This window comes from Amia ocellicauda, chromosome 6, assembly GCF_036373705.1.
Source record: "Amia ocellicauda isolate fAmiCal2 chromosome 6, fAmiCal2.hap1, whole genome shotgun sequence".
Lineage (NCBI taxonomy): Eukaryota > Metazoa > Chordata > Actinopteri > Amiiformes > Amiidae > Amia > Amia ocellicauda.
Genome location: NC_089855.1, coordinates 28,086,173 through 28,100,211, shown reverse-complemented (window position 1 = coordinate 28,100,211; position 14,039 = coordinate 28,086,173). Strand labels below are relative to the sequence as shown.

The 14,039-nt window shown below is 42.8% G+C and overlaps 1 protein-coding gene across 1 annotated transcript; it reads left to right on the top strand.

Annotated features, from left to right (window-relative positions):
• The first annotated feature begins 1,918 nt into the window (after window positions 1-1,918).
• LOC136751854 (maestro heat-like repeat-containing protein family member 1) lies at window positions 1,919-11,588 on the top strand. The gene is made up of 26 exons (XM_066707610.1): window positions 1,919-1,991; window positions 2,427-2,560; window positions 2,909-3,073; window positions 3,193-3,318; window positions 3,428-3,538; window positions 4,038-4,117; window positions 4,462-4,567; window positions 4,678-4,773; window positions 5,221-5,328; window positions 5,467-5,599; window positions 5,774-5,865; window positions 6,067-6,219; window positions 6,724-6,872; window positions 7,202-7,331; window positions 7,423-7,559; window positions 7,684-7,821; window positions 8,102-8,216; window positions 8,394-8,537; window positions 9,070-9,258; window positions 9,514-9,663; window positions 9,977-10,102; window positions 10,262-10,364; window positions 10,476-10,541; window positions 10,894-11,020; window positions 11,123-11,277; window positions 11,519-11,588. The coding sequence occupies exons 1-24, from the start codon at window positions 1,970-1,972 to the stop codon at window positions 10,974-10,976; spliced, it is 2,856 nt and encodes a 951-aa protein (XP_066563707.1). The 5' UTR covers window positions 1,919-1,969; the 3' UTR covers window positions 10,977-11,020; window positions 11,123-11,277; window positions 11,519-11,588.
• The last annotated feature ends 2,451 nt before the right edge of the window (window positions 11,589-14,039 follow it).

Sequence of the window (14,039 nt, the reverse complement as noted above, 5' to 3'; positions counted from 1 at the left end):
TGTTATACATGTGATTAACATAAGAACTCAGATGAAGTGCATGACATATTCATGTGTTTATCCTGTGGCATTCATATATTCATTCATGAGTGATACCGGTACCTCATTGTAAAGGACTACATTACTGTGTCCTGTGAAATTCACATACTGTAAATTGGATGTATGGTCCAATATAACTGGATAAATGTCTCAAGACATAGTAAAGAGCAATGTCTAAAGTGTAACACAAAATGAATGGCTTCTGGATCGGCAGTGAAGTTAAACTCTCCACAGATGGTGGTGTTGCCTCGTGCTGCAGACAGAAGAACACAGTGAAGAGACCTGCCAGACTGCTCAGACAATGCCATCGGCTGCTGAACATCCAGCATGCAGATCTGTGGATCCCTGTTAATGCCCAGTTAGATCTCCCCCCCCCCATTATGGGCTAAATAATATAAAATGTCTCTGATGTATAATAGGTCTTATCACAGCTTTTATTATTATTATTAATATTATTATTAACAATAATAAAGAAAGAAAAGTCAAGCAATAGCAAATAATTGAAAACAGAAACAGTTGTGTTTCCTCCCATGATGTACAGCCCCTTCAGTTTCTGGGGAAAGCTGGGATCTATCTTCAGAGCCAGAGCCAGGTTTGTCAAAGGGCCGGTAGCAACAAGATTGACCTGATATACAGCATTTTCATTTAACATGCACCGCTGCCTGACACCCAGAGCACAGCCTAGACGGTCAGTCAGCTGCAATCCTGAGAAACACAAAGCTCTCCCCTAGACACAGAATTCCCACTGTGCTATATTTAAAATGTGTAGCTAAAACAACTATCAAATAATGGAGTTCATGTCTCTCCATCCTCCCCCCTTCTCATCAGAAGAGGAATGCTGTTTGCACTTGTTCTGTCCCGCTCGGGCATTGAGGTGCTATATGGATCAGACCAGAGGTGTCTGTCAGACTGATCGGCTATTTGTCTGTTATAGCTCCCTTCTCCTGAAATTGTGAATCCCCATTTGAGTTGAAAAATTCAAGAAAAATCTTTATATTATAATGTACTGTTTATGATTCACAATAGATGTACATTATACTTAATTAACCTTTGGTAATAGAATCAATTACTTGTGGGTTTAATTTGTAGTTCATTTTATTGTATGTGCAAATAGACAAAACTTCACAGTAAGTGAAGATCGAACTAACTGAAATCTGGGAGAGGAGACAGGGATGGAGAGGGCGATGGCGACCTCTTGTGGGCACATGTGGAGGTGCATTTATACTGTGGTTGTCACAGTATGTTTATAACCACTCGTATTACCACGTGTGGCTGTGTTATTGTCGTTGGTGCACATCTGAAATCAAGAGCTGATCGCCTCTTCTCAGTGGGGGGTCTCTTGCAGGTAGCGCAGATTGTATTTATTTATTTATTTATTTATTTATTTATTTATTTATTTATTGTCTGTCGTGTAGGAGCATTGGCATTGGCTATTGAGTTTAAGGCATTTATATTAAATGCAGGGTTTCTAAATCATATTCAGGCAGTATATTTTCCTTGACCGGTTCTAAAAATATATAGAGATAAGTTTGGCACCATCCCACCCCATTTTGTTCGCTTTGGCTTCAACAAATCTGAAACGGACCGCCATGCCATCATCGTCATCACCGATCGTTCTTTACGTGTGACGTCACAGTAGTTTAGCAGACTATGCAATGCGTTCCAAATGAGCGATACGATCATTAGCTGTTAGTTCAGTTAGAAGAGAAACATCTATTCTTGAGTTGGTACGTCTTGCACTTTTTGTTGATCTATTTCTATTTTAATATTCTATATCATTGGAAAGGACATTGTGTCGAGCATATATGAAGTTAAGAAAACTCTTAGTCAGCTGGTTTAATTGCTAACCGGTATATATGGGTAACCTGTCGGTGTTTGCCTTGCTTTGCTTAACTGCCTTTTTGTATGTTATTATGCAGAATAATTCAAAATGAAGAAGATGAAGAAACAAGGTACAGTCTGTTAATTGTGTTGAGGCTCTGGGATGCCATGTGTGTCTGTAGGGGGTATCCCCCTTCGTTTGAACTTTTCTGTAAGATAGCTTTTAAATAAATAACAGTGTTAAACATGTGCTTTGGTTAATAATACCCAAACAAATCTTGGAGTGCTGAAACAGCCATAATAACCCTTGGTTTATAGGGAAACTGAATGAGGATATATTTTGTTGTTCAGGACATAATAAATAATCATGTGTGTAAACTGACAAGTATGCTACTTAAAGCAGTAGGACATTTTACATTATTTTGTAAAACATCTACATGCTGTGCCTTTTATATATGTATATATTTCATCTTATCGCTTCCATAGAGAGTGCAGTATCTGTGTCTTGTGTTGGCATGTGAACGGCTGAATGTCTCCTAACAGCCTGATGTGTATCTCTCTTCCAGTCCGCCCCACCAATTCTGGCAAGGCAGACCCGGGACCAGATGCTCTCTGGGTTAAACGTCTGTTAGCCAACCTCGAGGACAGTTTCCGTAAAGCGCTGCCGTTCTTTCGGCAGTACTTGGTCAACAATCCTCAGGTGAAATCCTTAATCACAATGCATATAGTCTGAAAGAATAAGAAAAAACTGGAGCTGGAAGCACAAATCTAAACCCCCACAATCTAAGGATAGCCTCAACAAAGCTCCCCCCCTATTCTTTCATCTATAAATCATACAGATGCATATATAGTTTCACTTGACTGTTTTAAAGAATAGGGCTCAAATGAAGAATTAAATGTATCTAAAGTTAGTATAAGGCTTACCAAAATGCAGAAAACTGCAGTGACAAGTACAATCTATATTAAATTCAGTTCTCCTCAGCTCTTTCTACTGACTGAAAACCAGTGCAGGGAGTATTAGTTTTGTCTTTTCTTGCTCTTGCCACAGGTGGCTTTAAAACAACGGCTTGTTATTCTCGAGGCAGTGGAGACAGTTTCCAGAAAAGAGCCGCTGTCTTGCACAAAGAGGCTGATGACCGCAGTCATTTCTCTGAAGCTGCCTAAGATGACTGACCTCATGCAGCCGGCATTGAAGGCCCACTATACGACTGAGGTACGACTCATCAACAGCTTGTTCACACTTTCCACAATACCCTTGAATAAAGAGCGAAGGATGCATACATAAAATACATCACCATCATGCCAGATAACCCGATGCATTTTGTCCTGCAGACCTATGTACACCGCAGAATTGCACTGTGCTATGGAATCATAGCCCCCTTGATCCCTAAAGCGGAACTGGAAGCATTCCTGGAGAGTGACATCATGCCCAAAATGATGGACTCCGTCACCTCCAAGGTAGGCAAAATATATCTTAAACAAGAACCACAGTATAATTGTCCCAAGGTGCCTGTTTCATTGCTTGTGACAAGCTTCAGACTGAGATGCTGTGCTCTTCCTCCTCCAGGACATTGCAGTGAGGGGGAGTGTGTGCTTCACTTTGAGTCACATAGCACGGGCAGTCAAGGCGGCTGGAGTGGCCTTCACTTCCAAAGAGAAGGTGTTGGGTGTGCTGATGGTAAGTGAGGTTTCCTTGTGTTCTGAGCACGATTGTAGCACTGCCACCCCGTTCAGGTTGTTCTAGAGTGTGCAGGCGGGGTGAGACTGGTCTGCGAATTGTCGTCTGGAAAAGGCTGCAGTCTTAAACCAGGGTGTTGTGAGGAATGTATTACGGCTGTTTTTGATTCAAGACTTAAGCAAATCATAGATCCTGGTTGTTGCATAGTTACTGATTAGAACAGCCATTATTAAGTTTTAAAATATATTGCACAGGAATGTAAGCCTTCCACCAAAGTTATTATATGTCAATCTGAAACTGGTCTGATCTTGCTAAAGCGATTGTTACTGCTTAACTTATTATACAGCTCTGAAATATAAGCGTAGGCCATTACCTTTTCATATCCAGTCACTTATCATTCATTTCCCATAAATGGTTGTCTATACAAGTCTGTTGTGTCTTCAGTCACAAATGCTGTGATGTGAATGTGTCAGAGCCCATTTTCTTCCACTCCTCTCAGGATTTTATTAAGGATCAGCCTAGAGACGGGTCCAGTCCATCCATCTGCAAGCAGGTCCTGTATGCCTGCTTCTTCCTGAGGTAACTCTTCCTTAGAAAGCTACCCTTCACTACAACTCTCATGGCTGAAATGTGTTTGAACTCTTGACACTTAATTGTCAGTCAGTGCCTGATTCAGTTTCCCCCCTTTAACACACCACTCGCCTAAAACACACTCAGATGTGTGCTGTTGACAAAGAAGCCTCACTATCAATGTGTATAGAAAGGCTTGACCTGAATGTGTGTGCTTCTTCTATTGTGAAACTCTGATGGGTTGCATCACCAACAATTTTTTGGCTGAAATGATCAATTTAAAGCAACATGGCTTTGATTGTGATGCTCTGCTGGGGTTCCTATAACCTGACATTCTCACTCTTGTTCCCCAGCCAAGTGAGGCCGGTCTTAAGGAAGCAACAGATGGCTCTTGTGCGGCTGAGTGTTGTCGAAATCCTGTCTCTCCCCAGTAAGACCCGCAGTGGCCATTCACTCGAGGTAATGACATGAAATATTACAAATGTAGCATTTGAAGACCTTCCTTCAACATCTGTAACACAAACACTGTACCATTTTTGTATCTCATACATTTTATTTGTCTTGTGTAGAAGGTGTACTCTGGCAACGCAAGGTGTCTCCTTGTCCTGCTCAGAGACATTCTGAAGCAGGACTTCACCCCCGACACACTTGTGGAACTGCTGCAGGTCAGTGCTTTTACCTTGCCTTAAACTAGTGACCATCGCATTATAGGCTGTCAGAGAGTGGACAAGGGTAATGTAAATGGATGGGCTCCGCAGGCCGACTCAGTCATTTAGTCGGTACATATCACTATTGTTCTCTGTAAAAACAGCAAATTACAATTGACGCTGAACAACTCCGTGTGTCTACAGGTGCCATTGGTTTGAGGGGTGATAGAGAAATGAATAGGGACTGCTGTAGTTAGTGTGATGTGGCACTGTCGTTTTTCCTACCTTTCTAGCACAGTTTAGAATCAGAGTAAAATCTCTATAGAAGTAATAGTTTCATAGAGTTAAATTCTTAGATTAAAAGAAAAGAAAAAGTTCTTGTTATACTTTTGTTAATGTCCTTTCTCTCCCCCACATGCCCTCTCGGTCTCTCTCTACTCTCTCTGGCATCACTCCGTCCTTCAGCCCCTGCAAGCCTTGTGTTTGTCTCCACACGACTTGACAAGATTCAGGGCCACAGCAATGGTCACGACTCTCCTGCGGTTCTACCAGAAGGAGTCTGAATCCGTCCAGGTGAGTGCTGATCCAGGCCTCTATGCTCTGGACGTGAGTCACATTGAACTGTGTCAGTGAAGCAGAAGCTCGTGCTTTTGTCGTTCCAGCAGAAACTGGTCTTTGCATTGATCTCTGTGTGGCTGTTCTTCTCTACAGGTACAAGGGAAAGTCCCAGTGGGCCGAATTCTGGCATCCTTGGTCCCACGATGCTTAGAGCCTGAGCCGGAAGGCATAAAGATGGCTTTGAAGAGCATCAAGGCCCTTATGCACATATGGCTGCACGGGGAAGGTAATGGAAAAACACCTGAATGTGTTGCTATTTAAGTGAACAGCTCAGTAAAGTGTGTACTGCTGTAGACAGTATTTAGTATTTACTTTAGTATAGCACAGAGTGTGTATGTGTGTGTGCCTGACAGTGTACAAAGCCTAATATTTTGGTTAAATTATTTCTTTTTTTTTAAAGGTCGTGACTTTTTCAGGGATTCGCTGGATAACATGATGCGGTATATGGATGAGAACTCGTCTGTCTCATGCACCTGTGCTGATCTCACCCAGGTAATGCCAGCCTCCAATCCTGCTGCTATTACAGAATCCAGGTTGCCACAACCCAAGTCAATATTTAGTACTTTAGTGTTGCTTTCCCTCAGCCAAACCTGGCCCACGGGTCTTGGGAGGGGAGCTGTAACCTAATCAGTGACTTTAAGAATGCCTGTGCTGTGTCGATGACTGAGGGGTGAGTGTGTCTCTGTGTTTCAGGTGATCGGCAGATGCCTCCCTCAGCTGCAGATGGAGACCTTGGTTCAAAGTCTGATTCAGGGAGTCGGGGACTGCCAGCCCAGCTCTGCCCATGGCTCCTGCACTTTCCTGGGAAGCCTCTTGCAGGCTTACCCCACTGAGCTCACTGGCATGGTGAGAGGGAAAGCGTTTGAATGTTATTGTGTCTGTTACAGCTCTGAATGTTTCTATAGCAAGTGTTTGGGCTTCTATACAGCTGGACAGGGAGTTTAGCTCAGGCCACAGGTCTGTCAGCACTGCTTGTATTCTTGAACCACCCAATCTGCACCAACCCTGTCAGGGAATAAGAGCCCATATATGTCCTGCAGTCTGGCTTTTTATAGAATCAGATGTTAATTTTGTGATCTGTACCGTTCATTATGTCAACCAATAGATGCCTAGTGTGTTTTATACATGCCATCAGGACAAAACTGAAAAAGTCTTGGATCAAAAACAGGAACTTCTAGCTGTCCATGTTTAGAATAAGTCTGCTTCACCAGGACGTTTTCATGATCCATTTGAACAAGGACCCTGTTTCTGGCCTCACGTGCTCTATCTGTGGCAGGCAGTAACTATGAGTGTGTGCAGGGAAACAGTGTGTGGATTATAACCTGTTCTCTGCTGCGTGTGTGTCTCCAGTTTGCTCCAGTGATTCATGGCTTCCTGGGCCTGTGGGATGCGGACGAGACTTTGAGGAAGAGCATGAGGCAGGTTGTTTGCCAACTGGCAAGAATGGACAAAGTCGCGGCCATCAATTCCCTAATCAGCTACACGTCACTGGCTGATAGGTAAGGATTGACGACATTGTCTTAACTGTCCTGTGAATCCGATGGATACAACTCTCAAAGTCACACAGCTTGTAAAATGTTTGTGCAAAAGCTTCAATGATCATACATTCAGTATTTGTTAGATATGTGATATGTGTAATCCTGAATTACTTTGAGAAGTAGAGCCATACATTGTCCACGTGCTTTTTGTCTGCATTTTCAGATATAATGTCTTATGAGCATAAGCTCAATTCTATCATGTGTCGGGCTCTCATTCTTATTAAGAGTGAGCGATGGTCAGTCACTTATTGCAGGGCAGCACACAATGAGGGTTTGGTTGTGTTTTCCAGCAACGTTCAGCACCTGCGGTGGTACAGCGAGCTGTGGGAGGCCATGGCTGTCAACAGTTTGAATCCATGGACACTCAGCGCACTGGTGAAGTATCTCCAGACGGCGATCAGCGGTGGTCACACGGTGGCTGTAAGTGAATTCCAAACCCAGCATGACAAGGGCACGTCCCAGAACTGTCCCTCAGACTCTTAATCAATCTGCTTTTCTTTGCCTTGCTCAGGCCTGTGCTATACTGGACAACCTATCCAAATTCAGACCGGAGACCTTGAGGATGCAGTTTGCGGAGCTCTTCAGCGTCCTGCTGCCTCTTCTGGGTCCTGAGACTCCCGCTCCGGCAGCAGGCCTCAGCGTCAAGATGTAAGAACATGTGGGAGCCCGTGATGGAGCATCACATCAGAACAGAAACGGTCACTGTTTCATATGTATTCATTTATGTCTGATGCACAGTCAAGTGACACTGCTCCCCTCTCTCTCTCTCCAGCGCCGCTGTGCAAGCCCTGAAAGTGCTGCTGTCTAGAAAAGAGCTGGACCAGGAGGCAAATCAATTTGAACAGAGCAGAGCCTGGGAACTGATCTGGGAAGAAGGTCGGGAGGCGGAGGGCATCGTCCTACTGACGACGTAAGACAAGCTGGACTTGAGCATTAGGCCCAGAGCAGATACAAAAACCTTTGCTACAGACGTTCATTAATACCTGATTAATAGGGCCAATAACATTCCATAGACACCCTTTCAGAAGGGAAATGTAGACGGCTCATTCAGGCTGATTATAATCAAACCCCTAGCAGGGATACATTGAAAAATGATAATTAGCTACAGAAAAAGCTTGCAAAATAAATGAGTTGGCAGTAAAACAAGTGTATAAAGAATAACCCCTGATCTTTGTGCTGTTGAACTACAGGGCTCTAATGAGGTTTGCTGTCCTAGTCCTACCAGATGTGGTACCCAAGCTCTGTCAGCAATACAGCACCATGGGAAAGAGCCAGAAGCTGTGTGTGGCAGCCTTCTTCTGCGCGGTGAGTATCTTCACACAGGACCTTCATGTGATCCTATAGAGATGAGGAGTGCATGTGGACCAATGAATGTACTGTAGTTTTAAACTGAAGACCTGCTCCCTCAGCTGGGACAGTGAACTTGCTGGTGCCTGCAGTGTCTCCATACTCACTCGTCTCTCTCCTCTCCCTTTTTCAAAGCTTCTGCAAAAAAGCTTATCACACCTGCTTGACAGCAGCTTGTTAGCAGTGGTGATAAAGAAGATTCTGGAGATCTCAGAGGAGCCCCTGGAGGACATCCAGAGACTGGCAGTCCAAGGGCTGAAGGCTCTGCCCAAGGAGGAGGTACAGAGAAATGACCCATTGTCCACCAGTCTGTACCCTCTCTATGAGGATCCCATCTGCAAGAGAAAGAGAAGCTGCAAGCCTTACATCCACCAGTCATGCATCTAATTATTGTCATTTTGTTGTCCATTTGTTTGTTTTTAACTAGGTGTGTAATGTATTATTATTATTATTATTATTATTATTATTATTATTATTATTATTATTATTATTTCTTGGCAGACGCCCTTATCCAGGGCGACTTACAACATAAGTGCAAAAGTGTACCTACATACAGGGGAAAGGTTTTCATGTGTTTGTATTTATGTAAATACTGATATACATAGTGTAACATATATAAAGTACTTTGTTTAAATGTATGATATTAACTGACTCTTTCATAGCGTTCTTAATTACATTTTAACTGGTTGGGGAGACAATGAGGGCTGTAGTTTTGGAGAATAATGTGGGAATTGGAGTCCCTGATCAGATGACAGCGTTGCAGCACTGCATGTGTATATGGAGGCTGATCACAGCCCTCTTCTCTGCTCAGATACTCAGGCACGCTTTGGAGCAGCTGCATCTGCTGACTGGCGCTCTTTCAATGTGGGTGATGGATGGGAAGCCAGTCGTCCTGAAGGCCATCTCCTCTCTGGTCACCCTCCTCCATCTTTGTGAAGTTGGAACAGCCACAAAACTCATCCCCAAGGCTTACCACACAGCGAAGGAGTGTCTGGAAAGTGTAAGTCTTAGAATGATTCACTGGCCTTTGTTTCCTTGGTTTCATTAGTGAAGAAGATTCTCTTTTGTCTTGAATCTGGTCACACAGGATACGGCCGTCAGGACACTGACTGTAGCTCCACCTGACTATAACTAGTGGAGCTCCCCGTCAGTCTCTGGGGTCTATTTATTTATTACCAAGTCATATTACAGAATGAAAGACGGTGAGGACAGTCCAGTGCTGAAGTGGCGTGCCTGTCGTGTGTTTGTGTTGCAGGTGAACTCTGAGATCCGCAGGGCCACTGTGGTCCTGCTGGGAGTGCTGTTGAAGAGGGCATTTGGGAATAAAGCATTACAGAAGCAGTGCCACGGCTCCCTGGCCAGGCTGCTGCTTCACCTCGGGGACTCCCGCCCAGCCGTCTCCCAGGTAAATACGCTGGGCCGTGAAGTCTGTCTGTGGGGGTTCTCTTGGCTCTCGGACGTAACCGAAGGGTCTTCATCTCTGCTGCATAAACTATGAAAAACGGGGATACTTGAACTCATGAAGGGGATTAGTGGTTTCTTTTTAAATGGTAAATGTTGTGGAAATTGGATATTTAGGGGTAAAGGCAGTACACACAAGCTGACAAGCTCTGAGTAAAGAAAAAACAGTGTAAGTTCTCTTTGTAGTACTCCAAGTGATAACACTTTCCTGCTGTCTTGCTGGTGAATAACCAGAGCTGTGTTGTGGTTTCCCCCAGGCTTGCCAGCTGGCTCTGCAGCAGTGCGCACCATATTTCTCAGGTCTCAACATGGTGATGGAGGACCACTTTAACCGTGAGACCTTCATCTTCACCGCCTTCATCAGGGAGGTGAACTCTGTCCTTGTAAGTTACTTTACGACTGCTTTCTCTTGGGATTCTTGGTGGGGTTTGCTCATTGTGTGTGGGAAAGTATTCCAGGTGCCGATGTTGGATGCTGTTTTCTGGAGCACATGGAGAACTGTCTCTTGTATTTTCTGCTGAAAGTTGTTCTTGTACTTGTAGCAACTGCGGTACCCTGATACGATGGGCGTGTACCAGAACGTTGCCCTACGCCTCACCAAGAGCTGTCACCATAACATCCGGTCATGTGCAGCTGTCTTCATCGGTAAGAAAGCCAGAGCAACAGAGCTTTGTCGAACATGTCTTTGTTGATGTAGGCATTTGGATATTTTTTTTGATTTTGCACTGTTTCACACCTGTTGTTTTTCTGTGTCAGGGGCTCTCCTTGAGAAGATGGAGAAAGGCTTCTTCAACTTCCTTTCAAGAAAGAAGCTCAATAAAGGTAGTAGAACGTCTCTGGTTCATGACTTTGAGTGCCATGTTCTTGCATGCTTTGATGCAAGAAGGTTAAATAACATGAAATCATATATGGAAATGAGAATAAAAAAAAATCATGTGTGCCTTAAGCTGTTGGACCAGTGCTTGATAATTTTGTTCTTGCAACTGAGATAACTAAAACTTTGATGGTCCAATAATATTGAAAATCCCCAATAAATCCAGATTGTGATACTTGAATTAGATTAGATGCATTAAATAGCAATGCTATTTTGAGAAGCATTTTTGATTTGAGACTCTACAAGACAGTACAAGCCGTATAATGAATCAGTGAATCTCCAGCATGTTTCTCTTGCCAGGACTCTCTGACCTTCTAAAGGACCCGTTTTCAAGGGTCCAGAAGGCAGCAGCGGAAGTCAAGACTGGCTTCCACCAGGCCTGATGCAGGCGCTGGAGACACTTGGGAGCCTCCTGACCATTAAGAAGGTAACTGTACTGTGACAAACAAAGACAGATGTTGTGCTGGGAAATGCATTCAATGTCATAAAAGCATCATTGTAATTTCATCTTGCGATGTCCTTATCTTAGGACAATCCACAGGTCGGGCCACCATGCAGGTCCCTCTGGGCAGCAGACTGTTTAACTCCAGACGTTTTTATTTGATTTGTCCATCTGGAAAATGTGTACTCATCTGTTAAATCAAAACTTCACTGTCTTCCCCACAGCGGAAGATCATCTCTGAGGTAAGTACTAATTTCTATCACTCTCCGTAGGTAAGGTGCAAGTCACATAAACCTAATTTTCAGCTTTGTCTTGTGGACGACTGTGTCATTGAGGATGCCTGTGTGGAAGTTGCTAAACTACTAAACACATTTTAATTAAATGTCTGTGGGCAATCTTAGCCAGCCGTGCTCTGTATGCAAGACAAATATCCGAATGACTGCAAAGCACTGTCTGATGCCCTCTCTCCTCGTTTCTTAACAGGCAATTGAAGCTGAGGAAGACCGTCTCTATGGGAAGCCAAATTGTCATTTACATTCAATTCAAATTTGTATTAAAAAATAAATAAACTTCATTACCCTCCCTACTTCTGCATCTCTGTCTTTGTAACCTTCACAATTCAGTTTTCGGCAGTGTGCGCTGTGCACTGCTACTATAGAGGAACTGCTTTACATTGTCCAGCTGAGCCTGTTATATAATCATTCTATTTCAACCAATACAAGTCTTTACTGTGTAACATTAAGAGGGGGGGGGGGGAGGGTGTATTTTGATAGAGCACTTTAGCTCTGATCTAAAGAAGACCTCTCCCCCAAAGTTATCAGATTTCCTGAGCTCATCGGCACGTGAACTGTTCTATATCAACGTGCCAGTCTTGGGAGGATGGCACCGAGAATGGCTTGGAATCCCTGCTGTGAAATGTCTGGGGAACAGGGCCTGTAGGTAATAAAACACTTTGAAGTGGACGAGAGCCGAAATCCCGAAACAGAGCTATGAACCCAGGCCAACCGGCATTTCCAAAAGATGGCCTGGATTGACATCAGTCATAAATCAAGCCTCCTCCAATAGGACACTGGGGGCTGAAACCAAAATCCAATCTCACAAACTCAAGAACCAATCGTCTATTGATCTGACAGGCGTATAAAGGGTAGCGCACAGCATCACTTGCACTCTGTCTCACCTGAACCAGTAACTCGCTGCCACAGCTCAACCTGTAGCTCTGTTGCCAGAACCGGAACCAGAAACCAACTAAGTCTTTGCCGGCACAGAAGAGTTCAACTGGGAGAAGGAGATTGAGCCACACAAAGAATTCTTTTAAAGGACTTTATTAATTAAAGAACGTTAGAACCTGCGTATGCCCGCCTGTGCCCACCTGATCAGTGGAGTTTTACAGCTGGACAATTGACTAAGTCGACTGCAATACGAAAGTGTTCAGTCATTATAGCTATTGAGTCTTAAGAAACTGGACCCTTGGAAATGAACAGGGCCCTGCTTTCCTCAAAGACTTTGTCTTCACGTAACTACAGTGGAAAATCCTGCTTACAAAGAAGACATCCTGTGCACAACCTTGGAGCCTTCAAACCAGTGGAAAATCTGTTAGGAAAAGACTCTACTTTCGCGAAACACCCAACTTCCAGGTGCATCGACTGAGTGGAAGTTCGGACCTCATGCCGTGTGTTTTTATTTGAGCCTGAAGAGTTTGGAGTTTATTATATCACATTTGAGAAATCAATTAGAAATGTTATTCTGTGAGTCATAAACTTTAGAATGTGTAATATCATTTAGTATTTTCTTAAATATAAATGAGTGCTGCATTAAACTGTTTTGTTTGACAATTTTAGAAATAAAATCTGCCTATCCTTAATCATTGAACAGTAATCAATTAGGGAGAACTGTGGTAACAAGAAATGATAGAATCTTTCTCGGCACCCAAACGTAATTGAGATTGAAATATATAACGAGAAGTTATTTGACATAAATACTAACCTGCATTATTTATTTAATGTCCGACTAACAATAGTAATGAGAGACTCACCTTTGTCTTACTAACCGGTATTGTAGTCAATGTGTTTGTAATTTTGTGTAACGATTTGTGTGTCATCATATGCGATTCCATGGTCTTTGATTTGTTGATCTTGAGTGAATTTTAATTCGTTTTTCCCTTTTTGTATAACTAATGTAGTGCTACATTTTATCTTTGTTTTTAATACATTTGAGAATTTATATCTTTGGAATTGGTGTCTGCGTCCAATTATTGCAGAAATTGAGTTCTACATAATGATTCTTGATAAGGTGATACTTAAATTCAATTCTTTGAACTGAAATTTATAAGTGTACCTTACGCTACAACTGTGTAACAGGTTAGGGATAGGTTTCTGTTAATTGCGATAAATGCAGGGACGTCTGAAAACAAGAAACCTCTTCATGTGACCTGTGTCTGTGTTTATTTTATTCATAGGACACTTCAGTAATAAGGAGGCTACTCTTTCTCAAGCTAGTGTTTTACATTAAAATGCCATCAGTGAGAAGCAGAAATATCAAGATAAAACTAGAAGGATCTGCTTGTAACTGTACTGAAATATTACTATTCGTTATGTACATATTAATGTAAATGAATGTAATGTTTTCACATTATTGACAATAAATATTGGAATTCTCAGGCTCATGATCAAACATGCAGAATGACAGAAATCACACACATTCCAGAATACTGTGACACACAAACTCCAACAGTCTTTAATACCACTTTGAACTAAGGTACCCAAATTCTGTTAATCCCAGTCACATGATTTTGAGGTTTCCTTTCCTTTTACTGAATAACTACATTGATCAATGTCATAATCTAAATTCCACAAATGTTGCTAAACACAATGACACTTTTAAATAATCACAGTTAAATGAAATCACTGACACAGGTAAGCTGGTTAAGGCAAACAATGACTGGATCCGTGCTTGTTGCTGAAAAGCAGTTCGGGCGTCTTTTACAGGGTTCTTGCACCATTTTTAA